The following is a 23593-nucleotide window of genomic DNA, read 5'->3' as shown; positions in this document are numbered from 1 at the left end:
AATGTGCTATACAAATAAAATTGACTTGACTTGACCCCGTTACCCTCCATGTGACAATGGCAAATGGCATCGGCTAGTCAGTGAGTGTGAATGGCCAATTTAAGTCGTGGTATGTTCCCCACTTTAGCCTCTTTCATCATCCAGCGTGGTCCAAATGGTGGTGTATACCATCCTGCAAAAATTGATTTGTTTCTTACCCTCGATCCAGGGACATACATCCCTGTATTATCGGGACCTGTACGATATTGGCCTCCACCTACACAGCCACTACCCTGGAGACATTATGAAAACAATAAGCAGCTCGGACCTCTGTAAGATTAAAGGGAATGGGTAAGAGAGGTATCCCTTCCCCACTAGTCTGGGGATCTTGGGTACACACCCAGCACTGATATTGCTGTGGAAAGCAAACTCATAACTCAAGGGCAAAAATACATTTTCCTCTCCAGTCCAGCCCCTCTGGGCCAGACGCAGGATAACAAGAAGAATCAACAGTCTCATATTTTATCTTTCAATTTTCCAATACGCTTGCAATCGGTCAGGTGTATCCAGCGAGGGTTATTTTTGACTTGGTGTCGTGTAAGAGAGAGTTAGATAGAGCTCTAGGGGCTAGTGGAATCAAGGGATCTCAGCTGCACGGAGGCAGAGAGGAAAGCTCTTCAGCGGGTAGTCCATAGAGTTCAGAGGACCATCGGAACACAGCTGCCAACCTTGGAGAACATCTACAACACACAATGCCTCAGAAAAGCCACCGGCATCCACAAAGACTCTTCACACCCCTGCAACAGTCTGTTCAAACTTCTACCATCAGGCAGACGATACAAGGCCTTCTACCCCCGCACCTCCAGACTCAGGAACAGCTTCATCCCCATGGCCATAGCTGCTATGAACCAGTCCTGCTGAGCCGGATGGTCACATCGCACAGTGAACCGGCACAGATCTACTTGCACTTTATTCTGTTTAAAAACTGTTCTAATTTCTTTCATTGGGTTGTTTAAATTAATACTGACTAGCTAATTAATTTATTGCATCGTATGGGAGGCACATTCCCAATCTCGTTGTACCCCTGTACAATGACAATAAAGATATATTGTATTGTGTTGTATATGGGGAGAAGGCAGGCACGGGTTACTGATTGTGCACGATCAGCCATGATCACACTGAATGCCGGTGCTGGCTGAAAGGGCAGAATGGCCTCCTCCTGCACCAATTTTCTATGTTTCTATGTCTCCTCCATGTGGGATCCTTCTCATCTTCACTAGCAAAAAGGGTTGTCATGCCAAACAGGGTCTCCGGAGGATTTTCTGGTACCAGGTTTTTTCTCAACTACTGATTGTTTTGGTTCTGAGCTCCTTTTATCAATGCTCTGAGCGCACTCTTTTTTTGTTCTTTTTTCTTCTTGCTCCTCTGCCCACCGACACTGAATCAGGAGCACCTTCCATTCTTTTATCGTTCCATCCTTATTTCTCAACTCAATCCCCTTCTCACATGCATTATCCATCCAACTCCTCTCTCACATGTCCTCCCTCTTCTTTTCTGCCTCACTCTTCCATTCTTTAATTATTTTTTCCATTTCTTTCCTGCATCTTTTTCCCGAATTGACATTTCTGCCTTTTTAACAGTTTCTACATCCCATGTTTCTCCAACTGGCCAAGACACATCACCCAAACGTTTGGTTAAATAATAACTTAATATTCTATAATCCTTATAATAACACATGTGTTGCACGGGCGGTCCCCCGTCAGTCTTATCCAACTTATTCCTCATCTTAATTTACGACAACCCTTTTGAGTTTGCTCTATCCCATTGCCAACTACTTTCTCAGTAGCAAAACCATTCACCATCTTATGATGTTGTAGGGATCACTGAGACATGGCTACAAGAGTACCAGGGCTGGGAACTGAATATTCAGGGGTACACAACGTATAGAAAAGACAGACAGGTGGGCAGAGGGGGTGGGGTTGCTCTGCTGGTAAGGAATGATATTCATTCCCTTGCAAGGGGTGACATAGAATCAGGAGATGTTGAATCAGTATGGATAGAAATGAGGAATTGTAAGGGTAAAAAGACCCTAATGGGAGTTATCTATAGGCCCCCAAACAGTAGCCTCGACATAGGGTGCAAGTTGAATCAGGAGATAAAATTGGCGTGTCACAAATGTAATGCTACGGTGGTTATGGGAGATTTGAACATGCAGGTAGACTGGGAAAATCAGGTTGGAAATGGACCCCAGGAAAGAGAGTTTGTAGAGTGCCTTCGAGATGGATTCTTAGAACAGCTTGTACTGGAGCCTACCAGGGAGAAGGCAATTCTGGATTTAGTGTTGTGTAATGATCCTGATCTGATAAGGGGACTAGAGGTAAAAGAGCCATTAGGAGGCAGTGATCACAACATGATAAGTTTTACTCTGCAAATGGAAAGGCAGAAGGGAAAATCGGAAGTGTCGGTATTACAGTATAGCAAAGGGGATTACAGAGGCATGAGGCAGGAGCTGGCCAAAATAAGAGCACATGGTATTGGGGGTAGGGTACTGACATGGATAGAAAATTGGTTGACAGACAGAAAGCAAAGAGTGGGGATAAATGGGTCCCTTTCGGAATGGCAGGCAGTGACAAGTGGGGTACCGCAAGGTTCGGTGCTGGGACCCCAGCTATTTACGATATACATTAATGACTTAGATGAAGGGATTAAAAGTACCATTAGCAAATTTGCAGATGATACTAAGCTGGGGGGTAGTGTGAATTGTGAGGAAGATGCAATAAGGGTGCAGGGTGACTTGGACAGGTTGTGTGAGTGGGCGGATACATGGCAGATGCAGTTTAATGTAGATAAGTGTGAGATTATTCACTTTGGAAGTAAGAATAGAAAGGCAGATTATTATCTGAATGGTGTCAAGTTAGGAAGAGGGGATGTTCAACGAGATCTGGGTGTCCTAGTGCATCAGTCACTGAAAGGAAGCATGCAGGTACAGCAGGCAGTGAAGAAAGCCAATGGAATGTTGGCCTTCGTAACAAGAGGAGTTGAGTATAGGAGCAAAGAGGTCCTTCTACAGTTGTACCGGGCCCTGGTGAGACCGCACCTGGAGTACTGTGTGCAGTTTTGGTCTCCAAATTTGAGGAAGGATATTCTTGCTATTGAGGGCGTGCAGCGTAGGTTCACTAGGTTAATTCCCGGAATGTTGAAAGGCTGGAGCAATTAGGCTTGTATACACTGGAATTTAGAAGGATGAGGGGGGGATCTTATTGAAACATATAAGATAATTAGGGGATTGGACACATTAGAGGCAGGATACATGTTCCCAATGTTGGGGGAGTCCAGAACAAGGGGCCACAGTTTAAGAATAAGGGGATGGCCATTTAGAACGGAGATGAGGAAGAACTTTTTTAGTCAGAGTGGTGAAGGTGAGGAATTCTCTGCCTCAGAAGGCAGTGGAGGCCAGTTCGTTGGATGCTTTCAAGAGAGAGCTGGATAGAGCTTTTAAGGATAGCGGAGTGAGGGGGTATGGGGAGAAGGCAGGAACGGGGTACTGATTGAGAGTGATCAGCCATGATCGCATTGAATGGCGGTGCTGGCTCGAAGGGCTGAATGGCCTACTCCTGCACCTATTGTCTATTGTCTATTGAGTAGGCCATTCGGCCCTTCAAGCCAGCACCACCATTCAATGTTATCATGGCTGATCATTCTCAATCAGTACCCCGTTCCTGCCTTCTCCCCATACCCCCTGACTCCGCTATCCTTAAGAGCTCTATCCAGCTCTCTCTTGAATGCATTAAGAAAATTGGCCTCCACTGCCTTCTGAGGCAGAGAATTCCACAGATTTACAACTCTCTGGCTGAAAAAGTTTTTCCTCATCTCCGTTCTAAATGGCCTACCCCTTATTCTTAAACTGTGGCCCCTGGTTCTGGACTCCCCCAACATTGGGAACATGTTTCCTGCCTCTAACGTGTCCAACCCCGTAATAATCTTATATGTTTCGATAAGATCCCTTCTCATCCTTCTAAATTCCAGTGTATACAAGCCTAGCAGCTCCAGTCTTTCAACATATGACAGTCCCGCCATTCCGGGAATTAACCTAGTAAACCTACGCTGCACGCCCTCAATAGCAAGAATATCCGTCCTCAAATTTGGAGACCAAAACTGCACACAGTACTCCAGGTGCAGTCTCATTAGGGCCCTACACATCTGCAGAAGGACCTCTTTGCTCCTATACTCAACTCCTCTTATATATATATGCCTTTATTGTCATTGTACGCAAGGTACAACGAAATTAGAAGTGCTACAGCTGATAACAGTGCGACAGTGCATATCTTTCAAAGACAATTGCACAGACATACGAACCAACACAACAAATACCAGTATCAATAAAAAACCAATTTAAAAACCTAATAAATAATGAATGAGTTTTACACCTAAAATTGTTTTTTTTAAAAACTTTTTTTAAATGTGCGACGAAAATGAGAGTAGTCAAGTCATGTGCTTCCGTTCACCTGCCACTGTATGTTTCTTTTTTTTCCTAATCAGATGTGCCGCACTTTGGTCAACGTGGGTTGTTTTAAAATGTGCTATACAAATAAAATTGACTTGACTTGACTGTTCTTATGGCCCAGGGAAAGAAACTGTTTTTGAGTCGATTTGTCCTGGCCCTTAGGCTCCTGGAGCGCCTCCCACAGGGCAGGAGAGCAAACAATTGTTATGAAGGCCAATATTCCATTGGCTTTCTTCACTGCCTGCTGTACGTGCATGCTTCCTTTCAGTGACTGATGCACTAGGACACTCAGATCTCGTTGTACGTTCCCTTTTCCTAACTTGACACCATTCAAATAATAATCTGCCCTCTTATTGTTACCACCAAAGTGAATAACCTCGCACTTATCCACATTAAACTGCATCTGCCATGCATCCACCCACTCACACAACCTTTCCAAGTCACCCTGCAACCTCATAGCATCTTCTTCACAGCTCACACTACCACCCAGCTTTGTCTCATCTGTAAATTTGCTGATGGGACTTTTAGTCCCTTCATCCAAGTCATTAATGTATATTGTAAATAGCTGCGGTCCCAGCACCGAGCCTTGCGCTACCCCACTAGTCACTGCCTGCCATTCTGAAAGGGACCCATTGATCCCCACTCTTTGTTTTCTGTCTGTCAACCAATTTTCTATCCCTGTCAGTACCCTACCCCCAATACCATGTGCTCTAATTTTGCCCACTGATCTCCTTTGTGGAACCTTGTCGAAGGCTTTCTCAAAGTCGAGGTACACCACATCCACCGGCTCTCCCCTGTTAATTTACCTAGCTACATCCTCAAAAAATTCCAGTAGATTAGTCAAACATGATTTCCCCTTCGTAAATCCATGCTGACTCGGAACGATCCTGTTACTGCTATCCAAATGCTCCGCAATTTCGTCTTTTATAATCGACTCCAGCATCTTCCCCACTACTGATGTCAGACTAACTGGTCTATAATTTCCCGTTTTCTCTCTCCCTCCTTTCTTAAAAAGTGGGATAACATTAGCTACCCTCCAATCCACAGGAACTGATCCTGAAACCATAGAACATTGGGCGGCACGGTGGCGCAGCGGTAGAGTTGCTGCCTGACAGCGAATGCAGCGCCAGAGGCTCAGGTTCGATCCTGGCTACGGGCACCGTCTTTACGGAGTTTGTACGTTCTCCCCGTGACCTGCATGGGTTTTCTCCGAGATCTTCGGTTTCCTCCCACACTCCAAAGACGTACAGGTATATAGGTTAATTGGCTGGGAAAATGTTTTAAAAAAATTGTCCCTAGGGTGTAGGATAGTGTTAATGTGCGGGGATTGCTGGGTGGCGCGGACCCGGTGGGCCGAAGGGCCTGTTTCCGCGCTGTATCTCTAAATCTAAAATGATCACCAATGCGTCCACAATTTCAGAGCCACCTCCTTAAGTACCCTGGGATACAGACCACCAAGCCCTGGGGATTTATCAGCCTTCAGTCCCATCAGTCTATCCAACACCATTTCCTGCCTAATGTGAATCTCCTTCAGTTCCTCCGTCACCTTAGGATCTTCTGGCCACTAGAACATCTGGGAGATTGTTTGTATCTTCCTTAGTGAAGACAGATCCAAAGTACCAGTTCAACTCGTCTACCATTTCCTTGTTCCCCATAATAAATTCCCCTGCTTCTGACTTCAAGGGACCCACTATTTCTTTCCTCTTCACATACCTAAAAAAGCTTTTACTATCCTCCTTTATATTATTGGCTAGCTTACCCTTGTACCTCATCTTTTATCCCCGTATTGCCTTTTTAGTTATCTTCTGTTGCTCTTTAAAAGACTCCCAATACTCTGGCTTCCCACTCTTCTTTGCTATGATATACTTCTTCTCTTTTATTTTTATGCTGTCCTTGACTTCCCTTGTCAGCCATGGGTGCCTCTTACTCCCCTTTGCATCTTTCCTGCTCTTTGGGATAAATTGATCCTGCACCTTCTGCATTGTTCCCAGGAATACATGCCTTTGCTGTTCCACCGTCTTCCCTCTCTTCCACCGTCTTCCCTGCTAGGACCTAGGGCCTCCTTCCAGTCAAATCTGGCCAGCTCCTGCCTCATGCCTCTGTAATCCCCTTTGCTGTACTGTAATACTGACACTTCCGATTTTCCCTTCTCCCTCTCAATTTGTAGAGTAAAACTTGTCATATTGTGATCACTGCATCTTAATTTACGATAGGTCTTACCTTCGTTGTCTGTTTCTAAGAATCTCGAATGAAACCAGGTCAACCTCCTGACGAGGGACCACAGTGTTCCTGGGAGCTTCTTTGGGAGGTCGGTCTCAAGGCGTCCGACTGGAGCTCAATTTTCTCCCCATCCGGTTACTCTGCAACCTCTTACTCAGTCATCTGTTGTTTGGTCCCAGCGAGATCCTGCCGACTACGCCAATGTTAAAGTTCGGTTCTTAAAACAGACAACACAAACAGTTAAAGGTAAACCAAACAAAGGTTTAATTATCGTCAGACGGGAGTGGGGGGACCAGTGCTAAGGGTGTATGGTGTACGACCATACTTAGCACTCCCCTTGCTTCCAGACAGCATTTTTATACAGAATTTGCAGCAAGAATGTTTAACACAACATTTCCTTCAAATCAATCACAAACTGCATCGAACACAATATACTTAACAGCCTACAGTCATAAAATATTCCACACAATAAGTCATTCGTCGAAGGTAAGGATCCTTATCATACCACAGAAAGTCTTGGTTACACACTCCCACAAGTAGTCAACAGTTAACCACGTCCTAATCTTAACGAGAGCATTGTCCATCGTCTTTCCCAGACATCCTTCCCAGGCATAACAGGATATACTGCTCTACAGGCTTTAGGAATCTCATTGTTTGTTACATCCTGCCTGGTGCAATTTTGCAAACATCAGCTATTCAGGACCCAAAGTTCAGGCTCATCCTGTTCATTCATTCTACCATTTTATTATTTCTGTGGTTTCCAGGGATTCTAAGTTTCAGCTACTAGACACATCCTTATCAGCAATTACCATTCCTCCACTTTCAACAATATAGAAACCCCAAAAGCAAAATGGCCAAGCATCCCATCATGCAAATAGCCATTAACTCTTTCAGAGGGGGTGTTCGGTGTCAGGGGTGTGAGGAGGGAATTGGGGGAGAGTGGGGGTTGAAGGGGGAGGGGTCTTGGGGGATGTTTTGGCTCAGGGCGGCTCGATGTGGTAACCGGATGCTAGGCACCCCAGGTCGGTGCGCCCCCTCCCACCCTTCTCCCCTTCTTCATCCCGAGAGTTGTGAATTTGGGGAATTCTCTGCCACAGAAGCTTGTGGAGGCCAATTCACTGGATGAATTTAAAAGAGATAGATAGAGCTCTAGGGGCTAATAGAATCAAGAGAAATGGGGAAAAGGCAGGCAAGGGTTACTGATTGTGGATGATCAGCCATGATCACAATGAATGCCGGTGCTGGCTCGAAGGGCCAAATGGCCTCCTCCTGCACATATTTTCTATGTTTTCTGTCACTTATTACCTTATACAGGGAGAAACCTTGTCTGCGCGCTGGAGTCACACAAGTCTTCCACTCAGCGTAATTCCCTTTATCCCGTATCCGTACTCAGCGGACGGATCGGTTGTAATCGTGTGTTGCCTTTCTGTTGACCGTTAGCACGCAACAAAAAAGCACCTCGGTGCACGTGACAATAAGCTAAACACAACCTCCCGCCATCAGGGGGCGCTGCGGTCGACTGACCAGATACGATGCACCGCGGCCTCCCGCCGCCAGGGGGCGCTGCAATCCGAGGACCAGAGGGCGCCCAGACCTACCTCCCTCCCTCATTCACTCACATCCCGCTCCTCGGCGGCCGCGGGACCACCCTCGGGAAGGGAGGAGAGGGTGCAGAAAACTTCAATAAACTTTGCCACCTTTACCCTATGCCGCCACCCAACACACGCGCCGCTCCCGATGTTCAGACATTTAAAAAATGGATTGAGGAACTAGATCTCCTCAACTTGGTCAAAAAGGCCACTTCAAAATTTAATCACTGCTCTACTCACTCCGACTTGCGCGAGATAACCACTTATGAGGTGTTTGCGCGGTAATCAACCAGGACCAGGAGAGGACGCGGGGCCGACTGGCGGCGGCGACTGCTGTTCCCCACCTGAGATCCCGGCGATGAGCGAGCGGAGGCCTCACGTGACCGGCGACCAGATCCCGCCCCTCCACCCTAAAGGGCAGCGCCATCGGCCAATGGGAGCCTGCCCCGCTTCTCCCCCACTGACGGGCAGCGCCTGCGGCCAATGCCAGCAGGTCCCGCCTCCCGTCACCAAATGCCAGTTACGGCCCCCGTCCGGCATCCAGCCAATCACAGTACAGTCCACGCCCCGGCGTGGGTGAACGAGTCCTATAGGTTAATACGCTGCCCCGCCCCTCTGACAGACAGCGGCCTCCGCCAATTGCTGCCTGAGCCGCTGAGTTGCTCCAGCACTCTGTCAAACGTCACTTGTCCATGTTCTCCACAGATCCCGCCTCCAGCACGTTGTGCAGCAGATGCTGGTTTACAAAGAGACACAATCTCCTGCAGTCACTTGCTCTGCTGGAGAGCACAGACAGGCAACATTCTAGGTCAGCACCCTTCCTCACACTGCTAGGTGTGGGGGGTGGAGAAAGTTGGGAAGGAGAGGTGGGAGTGGTCACCTTAAATTCCCTTCCCTCCACAGATGCGGCCTGACCCACTGAGATCCATTAGAGTTAACCGACAGATGACATTTTGAGTCAGGACCCTTCTTCAGACTGATCGGAGGGTGGGGGTGTGGAAGCTGGAAAAGAGTAATGGGGGCTGGACAAAGCCTGGTGGAGTAACTCAGCGGGACTGGCAACGGGTAGTTGAGGCTAGGACTATCCCAACGTTTAAGAAACAGTTATGGACAGGTACATGGACAGGACAGGTTTGGAGGGATGTGGACCAAACGTGGGGAGGTGGGACTAGTGTAGCTCGGACATGTTGACCGGTATGGGCAAGTTGGCCGAAGGGCCTGTTTCCATGCTGTATCACTCTATGACTCTAACAAGAAGTACAGCAGAACTCAGCGGGTCAGGCAGCATCTGTGGACAACATGGATAGGTGACGTTTCACAGAGTGCTGAAGTAACTCAGCGGGTCAGGCAGCATTTGTGGAGAACATGGATCAGTGATATTTCGGATCGGGACCTTTCTTCAGACTGACAGTATGTTAACAGATGAGGGGATGATTGGCAGATGGGTGGCATTAGTTAGAGGCGAGAGAAAACAGGCAGATAAAAGGGTGTGAGATATGGAGAGAGGAATGCATACGTGCAGCTTTAAGGGACAATGGTCAGATAGCATTTGGAGTATTGCATACAGTTCTGGTGACTCCATTACAGGACTGATGTGGAAGCTTTGGGGAAGGTCCAGAGAGGGTTTACCTGAATGATTTAAAAAGACGGAATTGCAGATACTGGAGTAACTCAGTGGGACAGGCAGCATCTCCGGAGAGAAGGAATCGGTGACGTTTTGAGTTGAGACTGAAGTGGGTCTCGACCCGAAAAGTCACCCATTCCTTGCAGCATTTTGTGTTTACCTAAACAGTGCCTATCTACGACGCGGTGTTTATAGAAACATAGAAAATAGGTGCAGGAGTAGGACATTCGGCCCTTCAAGCCTGCACCGCCATTCAATATGATCATGGCTGATCATCCAGCTCAGTAACCTGTGTCTGCCTTCTCTCCATACCCCCTGATTCCTTTAGCCACAAGGGCCACATCTAACTCCCTCTTAAATATAGCCAATGAACTGGCCTCAACTACCTTCTGTGGCAGAGAATTCCACAGACTCACCACTCACTGTGTGAAGAAATGTTTTATCATCTCGGTCCTAAAAGATTTCCCCCTTATCCTTAAACTGTGACCCCTGGTTCTGGACTTCCCCAACATTGGGAACAATCTTCCCGCATCTAGCCTCTCCAACCCCTTAAGAATTTTATATGTTTCTATAAGATACCCCCTCAGTCTTCTAAATTCCAGCGAGTATAAGCCCAGTCTATCCAGTCTTTCTTCATATGAAAGTCCTGCCATCCCAGGGATTAATCTGGTGAACCTTCACTGTACTCCCTCTAAGGCTAGAATGTCTTTCCTCAGATTAGGAGACCAAAACTGTACACAATACTCCAGGTGCGGTCTCACCAAGGCCCTGTACAACTGCAGCAGAACCTCCCTGCTCCTACACTCAAATCCTCTTGCTATGAATGCTAACATGCCATTCGCTTTCTTCACTCTAAAGAGTTTTGAAAAATTATCACTAATGCATCCACTATTTCTGGGGCTACTTCCTTAAGCACTCTGGGATGCAGCCTATCTGGCCCTGGGGATTTATCTGCCTTTAATCCATTTAATTTACCTAACACCACTTCCCGACTAACCTGGATTTCCATCAGTTCCTCCATCTCATTAGACCCCCGGTCCCTTGCTATTTCCGGAAGATTGTTTATGTCTTCCTTAATAAAGACAGAACCAAAGTAGTTGTTCAATTGGTCTCCCATCTCCTTGTTCCCTATGATTAATTCACCTGTTTCCGACTGCAAGGGACCTACATTTGTCTTAACTAGTCTTTTTCTCTTCACATACCTGTTGCCAGCAGGCTGGGGGAACGGACAAAAGCCTTGCCACACAGCGGGCAGGTGAAGGGGCGCTCGCCGCTGTGGGTACACTGGTGCTGCCACAGGCTGGACATGCTGGCAGTGGTAGGGCTGGCCACTGGTGTGCCCGCGCAGGTGAGACAGGGCGTGGGAGGCCACTGCAAACCCTCTCCACTCACCGAGCTGGGGATGGGACGGTTGCCGGTGTGCGCCCGCTGGTGTCTCAGCAGCTTGGGGTTGCTGGGGTAGCCCTTGCCGCACTGGGTGCAGGGGCGCTCGCCGGTGTGGATGCGCTGGTGCTCCAGCAGGCTGCTGGAGTGGGTGAAGCCCTTGCCGCAGTTGCTGCAGATGTACGGCCACTCCCCGGTGTGCAGGACCTGGTGCACCTTCAAATCCGGCATCGACTTGAAGCCCTTGCCGCAGTTGGAGCAGGTGAAGGGCTGCTCACCGCTGTGCACCCACCAGTGCTTCCTCCGCGCTGGCAACTGGGCAAAGCTCTTGCCGCAGATGGAGCAGGTGTAGGGCTTCTCGCCCGTGTGCACCCGCTGGTGGATCTTCAGGTCCCGCACCGTCTTGAAGGTCTTGGTGCAGTCAGAGCAGTCGAAGGGGCGTTCTCCCGTGTGCACCCGCTGGTGGGTCTCCAGAAGGCACGGGTGCTGCCAGGCCTTGCCACACAACTCGCACTTATAACGCTTCTCCGTGTTGTGCCCCGCCATGTGGCCCTCCACCGAAGCTCAGCCCACACACCGAGCAGATGGGGGGGCGGCTCACCGGCACCCTGGCCGCCCTCCATGACCGCTCACGTACCCGTCTCTCCGTCCACAGCAACGGCTCCAAAACCCTGCAGGAGGGGAACACAGAGGGTCAACAAGCTGGCAAATAGGACATAGATAATATAGACAATTCGGCCCTTCGAGCCAGCACCACCATTCAATGTGATCATGGCTGATCATTCTCAATCAGTACCCAGTTCCTGCCTTCTTCCCATACCCCCTGACTCCGCTATCCTTAAGAGCTCTATCTAGCTCTCTCTTGAATGCATTCAGAGAATTGGCCTCCACTGCCTTCTGTGGCAGTGAATTCTACAAATTTACAACTCTCTGACTGAAAAAAGGTTTTCATCATCTCCGTTCTAAATGGCCTACCCCTTATTCTTAAACTGTGGCCCCTGGTTCTGGACTCCCCAACATTGGGAACATGTTTCCTGCCTCTAACGTGTCCAACCCCGTAATAATCTTATATGTTTCGATAAGATCCCCTCTCATCCTTCTAAATTCCAGTGTATACAAGCCTAGCAGCTCCAATCTTTCAACATATGACAGTCCCGCCATTCCGGGAATTAACCTAGTAAACCTACGCTGCACGCCCTCAATAGCAAGAATATCCGTCCTCAAATTTGGAGACCAAAACTGCACACAGTACTCCAGGTGCAGTCTCATTAGGGCCCTACACATCTGCAGAAGGACCTCTTTGCTCCTATACTCAACTCCTCTTATATATATATGCCTTTATTGTCATTGTACGCAAGGTACAACGAAATTAGAAGTGCTACAGCTGATAACAGTGCGACAGTGCATATCTTTCAAAGACAATTGCACAGACATACGAACCAACACAACAAATACCAGAAGGACCTCTTCGCTCCTATACTCAACTCCTCTTGTTATGAAAGCCAGCTTTCTTCACTGCCTGCTGTACCTGCATGCTTCCTTTCAGTGACTGATGCACTAGGACACCCAGATCTCGTTGTACATCCCCTTTTCCTAACTTGACACCATTCAGATAATAATCTACCTTCTTATTCTTACCACCAAAGTGGATAACCTCACACTTATCCACATTAAACTACACCTGCCATACATCCGCCCACTAACACAACCTGTCCAAGTCACCCTGCAACCTCATAGCATTTTCCTCACAGCTCACACTACCACCCAGCTTTGTATCATCTGTAAATTTGCTGATGGGACTTTTAGTCCCTTCATCCAAGTCATTAATGTATATTGTAAATAGCTGCAGTCCCAGCACCGAGCCTTGCGGTACCCCACTAGTCACTGCCTGCCATTCTGAAAGGGACCCATTTATCCCCACTCTTTGCTTTCTGTCTGTCACCCAATTTTCTATCCATGTCAGTACCCTACCTCCAATACCATATGCTCTAATTTTGCCCACTGATCTCCTATGTGGATCTTGTCGAAGGCTTTCTGAAAGTCGAGGTACACCACATCCACTGGCTCTCCCCTGTCAATTTTCCTAGTTACATCCTCAAAAAATTCCAGAAGATTAGTCAAGCATGATTTCCCATTCGTAAATCCATGCTGACTCGGAAAGATCCTGTTACTGCTATCCAAATGTTCCGCAATTTTGTCCTTTATAATTGACTCCAGCATCTTCCCCACCACTGATGTCAGACTAACTGGTCTATAATTTCCCATTTTCTCTCTCCCTCCTTATCCTCCAATCCACAGGAACTGATCCTGAATCTAGAGAACATTGGAAAATGATCACCAATCTGTCCACAATTTCTAGAGCCACCTCCTTAATAACTCTGGGATGCAGACTATCAGGCCCTGGGGATTTATCAGCCTTCAGTCACATCAGTCTACCCAACACCATTTCCTGCCTAATGTGAATCTCCTTCAGTTCCTCCATCACCCTAGGATCTCTTGCCACTAGAACATCTGGGAGATTGTTTGTATCTTCCTTAGTGAAGACAGATCCAAAGTACCGGTTCAACTCATCTGCCATTTTCTTGTTCCCCATAATAAATTCCCCTGCTTCTGACTTCAAGGGACCCACATTTCCCTTTACTATTTTTTTCCTCTTCACATACCTAAAAAAGCTTTTACTATCCTCCTTTATATTATTGGCTAGCTTACCCTCGTACCTCATCTTTTCTCCTCGTATTGCCTTTTTAGTTATCTTCTGTTGCTCTTTAAAAGATTCCCAATCCATTGGCTTCCCACTCCTCTTTGCGATGATATACTTCTCTTTAATTTTTATGCTTGTCTTCCCATCTAGGGCCCCCTTCCGGTCAACTCTGGCCAGCTCCTGCCTCGTGCCTCTGTAATCCCCTTTGCTATACTGTAATACTGACACTTCCAATTTTCCCTTCTCCCTTTCAATTTGCAGATTAAAACTTATCATTTTGTGATCACTGCATCCTAATGGCTCTTTTACTTTGAGTTTTCCCTTATCAGATCAGGTTCATTACACAACACTAAATCCATGACTAACACGTGAACATCACTAGTATTTGAAGGTGGGTGGGGAAGGGGGAGTAGGGTAGAGGTGGTCAGGGGAGGGTTGAGGGAGTGGGGGAGGTGTTAAAGTTCGGTTCTTAAAACAAACAATAACACAAACAGTTAAAGGTAAACCAAGCAAAGCTTTAATTATCGTCAGACGGGCATGGGGGGACCAGTGCTAAGGGTGTATGACCATACTCAGCACTCCCCGGGGTGCTTCCGCTCAAAGATACAGCATTTTCGCAGCATTTTTATACAGAATTTGCAGCAAGAATGTTTAACACAACATTTCCTTCAAATCAATCACAAACTGTATCGAACACAATATACTTGACACCCTACAGTCAGAACATATTCTACACAATAAGTCATTAGTCGAAGATAAGGATCCTTATCATACCACAGAAGGTCTTGTTTACACACTCCCACAAGTAGTCAACAGTTAACCACATCCTAATCTTAACAAGATTGTCCATCGCCTTTCCCATGTGACCTTATACAGGGAGAAACCTTGTCTCGGCGCTGGAGTCACACAAGACTTGCACTCAGCGTAATTCCCTTTATCCCGTATCCGTACACAGCGGACCGATCGGTTGTAATCGTGTGTTGCCTATCTGCTGCCTGGTTAGCACGCAACAAAAAAGCACCTCGGTGCACGGAACAATAAACTAAACTCAATCCTCCCGCCGCCAAGGGGCGCTGTGGCCGGCTGACCAGAGATGCTGCACTTGGTTCTTGGTCCTCCAAAATATTCCAAATGGAATTTAAACTGGAGGTGGCGGAGTATGGGCTTCAGGAAGAAGGGCTTCTTGGAGAATAGCTGCCTTAAATTTAGTTGCATCTGGTTGAATAACTATAATAGGGTGAAGACTATTCCATGCTTTAATTGTGCACGGGAAGAATGAATTGCTGTACACATCTGTCTTGATAGCTGGTATCTCAAATTGAATTGAATGCCCTCATCTACTCCTGATAGGTTTGGGTTTGGTGTAGATGTGCTAATCTATGTCGAGCTGACCATTTAACATTTTGTAAAAACAGGTCAAACGGTGGGCTTTACGTTTGTCTTGGAGAGTGTTCCACCCCAATGAATTTAGAAGTTCGGTAACACTCGCTTCTCTCTCATAGGTATTTGTAACAAAACGAGCTGCCTGTCTTTGGACACGTTCGATGGAAGAAATGTTTTTCATTGTGTATGGGTCCCATGCTGCAACTGCCTAGTCCAAATGTGGTCTAACAAGGGTGAAGTATAACTTCTCCTTGATAGAAGTTGAACAATGATAAAAGTTGCGTCTCAGAAAATTTAGGGCACCTGTTACTCCCGACGCCAGGGGGCGCTGCGGGCGGCTGGCCAGAGACGCTGCATCGCGGCCTCCCGACGCCAGGGGGCACTGCCATCGGAGGACCAGAGGGCGCCCAGACCTCCCTCCCTTCCCTCATTCACTCACATCCCGCTCCTCGGGTCGGCTGCCGCAGGACCGCCATCGGGAAGGGAGGAGGGGGTGCGAGAAACTTCAATAAACTTTGCTACCAATATTCCCTTTACCCTCGGATGATAAGGGAATGGAATATGCCGCCACCCAACACACGCGCCGCTCCCGATGTTCAGACATTTAAAAAGGGGATTGAGCAACTAGATCTCCTCAACTTGGTTAAAAAGGCCACTTCAAAATTTAATCACCGCTCTACTCACTCCGACCTGCGCGAGATAACCACTTGTGAAGGTTTTTTGCGCAGTAATCAACCAGAACCAGGACGCGGGGCCGAGCGGCGGCGGCTGTTTCCCACCTCAGCTCCCGGCGCTGAGCGAGCGGAGGCCTCACGTGACCTGCGACTAGATCCCGCCCCTCCACAATTGACGGGCAGCGCCAGCGGCCAATGGGAGTCGAGCAGCGCCAGCGGCCAATGGGTGCAGGACCCGCCTCCCGGTCTCAACGTCAGAAAGTGCCAGGTACCGACTCCTCCGGGAGTCCCGCCAATCAGAGCCGCATGCCCGCCCACCCGGTGCAGGTGTGCGCGTCCTAAAGGTCGAGCAGCTGCCCCGCCCCTCGGACAGACAGCGCCCTCCGCCAATCGCCGCCGGACCCGCTGAGTTGCTCCAGCACTCTAATGAAACAATAGACAATAGGTGCAGGAGGAGGCCATTCGGCCCTTCGAGCCTGCACCACCAAACAACGTGATCATGGCTGATCATTCTCAATCAGTACCCCGTTCCTGCCTCCTCCCCATACCCCCTGACTCCGCTATCCTTAAGAGCTCTATCTAGCTCTCTCTTGAATGCATTCAGAGAATTGCCTTCCGAGGCAGTGAATTCCACAGATTTACAACTCTCTGACTGAAAAAGTTTTTCCTCATCTCCATTCTAAATGGCCTATCCCTTATTCTTAAACTGTGGCCCCTGGTTCTGGACTCCCCTAACGCCACCTGTCCATGTTCTCCACAGATCCTGCCTCCAGCTCCAATAGTCAATAGTCGTTTATTTGTCACATACAAATGTGTAGTGAAATGAAACATTACCCGCAGTTGAAACACTAAGACCAATAAGAATAATCAATAAAAATGCAATAACACATACAATCATACACTAACACCAAACAAAAGAAACATCCATCACAGTTAGTCTCCTTCAGTCCCTTCTCACTGTGATGGAAGGCCAGAATGTCTTTTCTCTTCCCTGCCGTCTTCTCCCGAGGTCAGGCTGTTGAAGTTGCCACGTCGGGGCGGTCGGGGCTCCCGACATTGAAGCCCCCGCTGGGCGGTGAAAATCCCGCGCCTTGTGTATTTTTGTGTAAGAACCAGCATCTACAGTTCCTTGTGTCTGCCAAAGATGGGCACAAAGTGCTGCGGAAAAAATATGGGAACGTTTCAGGTCGGGACACTTGGCTACTTGTCAAACTCTGTTCGAGTTGAGAAATGTAATTCTCTGATTTTAGTTAACTATCCAACAATCTATCTCCCTTTTATTGATAGCAGTATGAATATTGATTTCTCTAACTTCAAGTAACCCTGACATCCCCTCACTCTCCATCCCTCCCCCACCCATGTCATACCAGCTTCAAAGTCATTTTGTTGAGTCTCATTTTAACTCGATTTCACCGAGCCCACAGCTAACACTGGCCTGTTTCCTTTAACATTGTCATTTTTATGCATATCATTACGGTCTGCTTTGTTCTATCATTTTCACACCTCACCGTTCCCTGTCTGTAGTCTGCGTTTTGGTCTCGCCGATGTAAGAGTCCACATCTTGAACAGCGGATCCAGTAGATGAGGTTGGAGGAGGTGCAAGTGCGGCTTTGTCCCACCCCCACCTCCCTTCCAGCTTCCTTCCCCAACTACAATCTGACAGGAGGGTCCCGACCCGAAACCTCACCTATCCATGTACCTGCATTAAATATTATACGCAAAATTATGTATCTGTACACTGTGGATGGCTCGATTGTAATCATGTTTAGTATTTCCGCTGACTGGATAGCACAAACAAAAACCAGAGGGTGGCGGGTATGTGGAACGAGCTGCCAGAGGAAGTGGGGGGAGGCAAATAGTCACAATCTTTAAAAGGTCTGGACGGGTTAATCAGTCAGAGCAGCAGAATTAGGCCATTTTGCCCATCAAGTTTGCTCCACCATTTCAATTATGACTGATCTATCTTTCTCTCTCAACCCCATTCTCCTGTCATGGGTGGGAAAGGCAGGGTTAGGGCCAGACACGGGCACGTGGATAGGCATGGCTTCGATAGGCATGACTGTGTTTCTGTGCGGTGGGACTGACAGGGCTCAACAGCATAGTAGTTTGATGCTTCAGCCTGCAGCGACCCAGGAGAACTGCGCTCCAGATGCTTCATTAGTTTGTTGTCCTACACACCGACCGGGAGGCGATGAAATCGACCGTTCACACGCAGCCGCCAGAGCAAACATTGTACATACGGTGATGACAAACGCAATATCCAGTACAGAACAGGGCAAGATTGTGTTGCTCAAATCCCAGGGTAGCACGGACGAGATAGGCCAAAGGGCCTGTCTCCGGGCAGGGCGACCACCCACGTTGTACATGTGGAGTTCGCACACACCCCTCCCCCCTCCCTGTGGTGGCTATGGATGCAAGTCGATGCAGGGGATACAAGCTCAGCATTCCAAGCCTCAATCCGAGCTCAGCCTTCCTCGCGCTCACCCTAGCCCCGATGGGCCGAGTGCCGCCGCCATTCCTTCCTAGACAACAACTGAGGGAAAAACACAGGAACCTCTTCCAACCCCCCGAACCCCTCAGGGAATGCCCTTGCCCTGCCTTTGAAATCAAGCCTTCACAATTGTGCACAATTTTTTTAACTTTTTAAAAATATATACAGGTGAGCCTCGACTTACGAAGCTTCGACTTACGATATTTCGACTTTACGATGGTGCAAAAGCAATACACATTCAGCACGGTGGAGTTGCTGCCTTACAGCGAATGCAGCGACGGAGACCCGAGTTTGATCTCGACTATGGGTGCAGCCTGTAAGGAATCTGCACGTTCTCCCCGTCACCTGCGTGGGTTTTCTCCGAGATCTTCGGTTTCCTCCCACACTCCAACAACGTGCAGGTTTGTAGGTTAATTGGCTTGGTAAATGTAAGAATTGTCCTTAGTGGGTGTAGGACAGTGTTAATGTGCGGGGCTGATCCTTGGTTGGCGCGGATCCAGTGGGCTGAAAGAGCCTTTTCCACGCTGTATCTCTAAACTAGACTAAACTAAACATTCGGTATTAAATTGTAAGTTAGGTGGCTACGATGTTTGGTAGGTTAGGTGTATTAAATGCATTTTCAACTTACAATACTTTCAATTTACGATGGGTTTATTGGAACGTAAACCCATCGTACGTCAAGGAGCATCTGTATATAGATGGAATTTAGAAGGATGAGAGGGGATCTTATTGAAACATAAGATTATTAAGGGATTGGACACATTAGAGGCAGGAAACATGTTCCCAATGTTGGGGGAGTCCAGAACCTGGGGCCACAGTTTAAGAATAAGGGGTAGGCCATTTAGAACGGAGATGAAGTTAAAACTTTTTCAGCCAGAGTTGTAAATCTGTGGTATTCTCTGCCTCAGAAGGCAGTGGAAGCCAATTCTCTGGATGCTTTCAAGAGAGAGCTCGATAGAGCTCTCAAAGATAGCGGAGTCAGGGGTGTATGGGGAGAAAGCAGGAACGGGGTATAGATTTTGAATGATCAGCCATGATCACATTGAATCATGGTGCTGGCTCGAAGGGCCGAATGGCCTACTCCTGCACGTATTGACCATTGTCCATCGCTTGCCGCAGTGGGAAGAGCTGTTCGCCAGAGTGGGCCCGCCGGTGCTGCCGCAGCCCCCGCGAGCTGTCAAACCCCTCACCGCAGTACTGGCAGTCGTAGGGCTGGCCACTGGTGTGCACGCGCTGGTGAGACAGGGTGTGGGAGGCCACGGCAAAGTGCTCACCACTCACCGGGCTGGGGATGGGACGGTCGCCGGTGTGCGCCCGCTGGTGGCTCAGCAGCTTGGAGGAGCTGGTGTAGCCCTTGCCGCACCGGGCGCAGGTGAAGGGGCGCTCACCGGTGTGGATGCGCTGGTGCTCCCGCAGCTTGATGGACTGGGTGAAGCCCTTGCCGCAGTCGCTGCAGGTGTAGGGGCGCTCCCAGGTGTGCAGGCGCTGGTGAACCTTCAGGTGCTGCGACGACTTGAAGCCTTTGCCGCAGTCGGAGCAGGTGAAGGGCCGCTCACTGGTGTGCACCCGCTGGTGCTGCCTCAGCCCCGACGACTGAGCAAAGCTCTTGCCGCAGGTGGAGCAGCCAAAGGGCTTCTCGCCCGTGTGCATGCGCTGGTGAGACAGGGCGTGGGAGGCCACGGCAACGCGCTCGCCACTCACCGGGCTGGGGATGGGACGGTCACCGGCGTGCACCTGCTGGTGCCTCAGCAGGTTGGAGGAATGGGTGTAGCCCTTGCCACACTGGTCGCAGGTGAAGGGGCGCTCGCCGGTGTGGATGCGCTGGTGCTCCAACAGGTTGTTGTTGCGGGTGAAGCCCTTGCCGCAGTCGCTGCAGGTGTACGGCCGGTCCCCGGTGTGCAGCACCTGGTGCACCTTCAACACCGGCATAGACTTGAAGCCCTTGCCGCAGTTGGAGCAGGTGAAGGGCCGCTCACCACTGTGCACCCGCTGGTGTACTTTCTGTTCCGATGACGACCTGAAGCCTTTGCCGCAGTCGCTGCAGGTGTACGGCCGCTCGCCGCTGTGCACCCTCTGGTGCTTCAACAGGTTGGAGGAGCGGGTGAAGCCCTTGCCACACTGGGCGCAGGTGAAGGGGCGCTCGCCGGTATGCAGGCGCCAGTGCAGTTTCAACTCCGGCATCGACTTGAAGCCTTTGCCGCAGTCGCTGCAGGTGTACGGCCGCTCACCGCTGTGCACCCTCCAGTGCACCTTCAGTACCGACAATGACTTGAAGCTCTTGCCGCAGTCGGAGCAGGTGAAGGGCCGCTCACCGCTGTGGACCCGTCGGTGCTGCCGCAGCCCCGACAACTGGGCAAAGGTCTTGCCGCAGGTGGAGCAGGTGAAGGGCTTCTCGCCCGTGTGCGCCCGCCGGTGGATCTTCAGGTCCCGCGCCGTCTTGAAGGTCTTGGGGCAGTCGGAGCAGTCGAAGGGACGTTCTCCCGTGTGCATCCGCCGGTGGGTCTCCAGCAGGCCCGGCTGGTGCCAGGCCTTGCCACACACCTCGCATTCATAACACTTCTCTTTGTTGGGCCCCGTCATGTGGACCGCCACCGAAAATCAGCCCGCACACCGAGCAGTTGTGGGGGGGGGCTCATCGGCACCCTGGCCGCCCTCAATGGCCGCTCACGTCCCCGTCTCTCCGTCCATAGCAACGGCTCCTAAACACTGCAGGAGGGGAACACAGAGGGTCAACAAGCTGGCAAACAGGACAAGTGGACATCATTAGTGCTTGAAGGGGGGGGCAAGGGGAAGTGGGGTGAAGTGGTCAGGGAGAGGAGGGGTGAGGTGGTCAGGGAGAGGAGGGGTCAGGTGGTCAGGAGGAGAGGGGTGAGGTGGTCAGGAGGAGGGGGGGTGAGGTGGTCAGGGGGGAAAGGGGTCAGGCGAGGGCTAAGTGAGTGGGAGTGCGGTGTCAGGGGTGTGGGGGGCGAAGAGGGAATTGGGGAGTGGGGGTCGAAGGGTGTGGGGGGGAGGGGTGTCAGGGGAGGTTTTGGCACAGGGTGGCTCGATACGATGCCCCCAGGTCAGTGCGTTCTCCCCTTCCCCCACTCACCCCCCCCCCCCCCCCCGATCCCCCACATCTCTCGATCCACACCTTAGCCCACCCCACGTCCCTCCCCCCCCAGGGTGAGGGGGGGGGTTGTGTGGGGGTTAGGGTGAGGGGGTCAGTGTGTTAGGGGGGTGCGTGAGGGGGGGTGCGTGAGGGGGGGTGGGGAGAGAGGTGTTCAGGAGGCGGGGTGGGGAAGGGGGTGAGGGCTGTGGAACGGGGGTGTGAGAGGGGATGTGTGGGGGGAGGGGGGGTGAGGGGGAAGCACTGACCTGGGGGCGCCGAGCATCCGGGCACCGCGCCGAGCTGCCCGTACGTCCGTCAGCGCCGTGGCAGGGGAAGCGTTGACGTCAAGGCGCCGTGCGCGCGGGTGACGTTCCTCCGTAGTGCGCGGTGATGACGTCACGCCGCCGTGTGCGTCGATGACGTCGCGCCGCCGGGCGGCTCACGCGCGGGCGGGAGCAAAGATACTAGAGGAGCAAGATAGACCACTCGACCTTAAAAACCGCAGGCGGTCACGGCGCCATTTTAGTAAGCAGAAACATTTTAAAAAGAAAAATAACAAAAATCTGTGAGTTGATTAGATGAGATATATTCTGCATTTTTCTGGTATCACCACACATATTTTCCCCCCACAACACTGGTAACACTGAGGCGAGAGGCAAAGCCAACGGCGGGGTTTGCTTACTAAAATGGCGGAAGTTCCCCTCCATTGCGGACCGCACTTCAGTACGGGCGATGACAACGGAGTGGTTCAACTTGTTGCTCTAGTATCTTTGGACGGGAGGCTCGGCGACCCCCTACATACACACACACCTCACCCACCCCCATACACACACACACCCCTCACACACACACACACCCCTCACACATACACACACCCCTCTCACATACACACACCCCCCTCACACACCCCATACACACCCCCCTCACACACACACACCACACCCACACACCCCTCACACACAACCCCCACAAACACACCCTCACACACACACTCTTTAACATCCCCCTCACACACACATGCCCTCAGACTCACTTACACACCCCCTCACACCACTCACATACACCCCCCTCACACATCCCCCCTCACACACTCCCTATCCCTTTTCCTCCTTCCCTCACTTCCCCCCTCACCCACACATCCTGACCCCCCTGCCCACTCCCTCACCGCCCCTTTCACCCTCCTCCCCCCAAACCCCTCGACCCCCAACCTCCCCCCCCTCACCCGATCCCCCACTCGCCTCCTCCTCCCCCTTCAAGCACTAGTTATGTTCACTTGTTAGTGATGTCGTTTGCCAGCTTGTTGACCCTCTGTGTTCCCCTCCTGCAGGGTTTAAATGCCGTTGACGGGGACGTGAGCGGCCATTGAGGGTAGCCAGGGTGTTGGTGAGCCCTCCCCCTACCAGATCAGTGTGCGGGCTGAGCTTCGGTGGAGGACCACATGACAGGGCCCAACCAGGAGAAGCGTTATGAGTGCGACGTGTATGACAAGGCCTGGAATTAGCTGGGCCTGCTGGAGACCCATCGGCAGGTGCACAAGGGAGAACGCCCCTTCGACTGCTCCACCTGTGGCAAGAACTTTGCACGGACGTCAGGGCTGTACTCACCGCAGTACTGGCAGTCATAGGGCTGGCCACTGGTGTGCAGGCGCTGGTGATACTGGGCGTGGGAGGCCACGGCAAAGTGCTCGCCACTCACCGGGCTGGGGATGGGACGGTCGCCGGCGTGCACCCGCTGGTGTCTCAGCAGGTTGCAGGAGCGGGTGAAGCACTTACCGCAGTCGCTGCAGGTGTACGGCCGCTCCCCGGTGTGCAGGCGCCGGTGCACCTTCAATTCCGGCGACGACTTGCAGCCTTTGCCACAGTCGGAGCAGGTGAAGGGCCTCTCACTGCTGTGCATCCGCTGGTGCTGCCTCAGCCACGACCACCGGGCAAAGCTCTTGCTGCAGTCGGTGCAG

General features: G+C 50.5%; 2 protein-coding genes across 8 annotated transcripts in view; both read right to left on the bottom strand.

Moving 5' to 3' along the window:
- The window catches only part of LOC144601214 (uncharacterized), a 37508-nt gene extending 36010 nt beyond the window's left edge, over positions 1-1498 (bottom strand). Inside the window, 1 exon segment of the mRNA XM_078413192.1 lies at positions 1309-1498. Coding sequence (XP_078269318.1) covers positions 1309-1498 — 190 coding nt within the window.
- Positions 1499-11834: 10336 nt separating this feature from the next.
- LOC144601009 (uncharacterized) lies at positions 11835-23390 on the bottom strand. Of its 7 annotated transcripts, none has more exons than XR_013548216.1 (5): positions 23335-23390; positions 21906-22103; positions 18748-21254; positions 16068-17215; positions 11835-11970 (listed from the first exon to the last, which is right to left on the bottom strand). XR_013548216.1 is itself a non-coding variant. In XM_078412916.1 (2 exons), exon 2 carries the CDS (start codon positions 21126-21128, stop codon positions 19626-19628), a length of 1503 nt encoding a protein of 500 aa, XP_078269042.1. In that variant the 5' UTR covers positions 21129-21254; positions 21906-22295; the 3' UTR covers positions 17764-19625. The 7 variants fall into 7 exon arrangements, 1 of the variants encoding a protein (XP_078269042.1); XR_013548215.1 differs by lacking the exon at positions 23335-23390 and adding an exon at positions 22913-22939; XR_013548217.1 differs by lacking the exon at positions 23335-23390 and adding an exon at positions 17566-17756 and having other exon boundaries at positions 21906-22295.
- Between the last annotated feature and the right edge of the window lie 203 nt (positions 23391-23593).

Source organism: Rhinoraja longicauda, chromosome 16, assembly GCF_053455715.1.
Source record: "Rhinoraja longicauda isolate Sanriku21f chromosome 16, sRhiLon1.1, whole genome shotgun sequence".
Lineage (NCBI taxonomy): Eukaryota > Metazoa > Chordata > Chondrichthyes > Rajiformes > Arhynchobatidae > Rhinoraja > Rhinoraja longicauda.
Note: the sequence above shows the minus strand (reverse complement) of the source record. Positions and strands in the feature narration are given on the sequence as shown.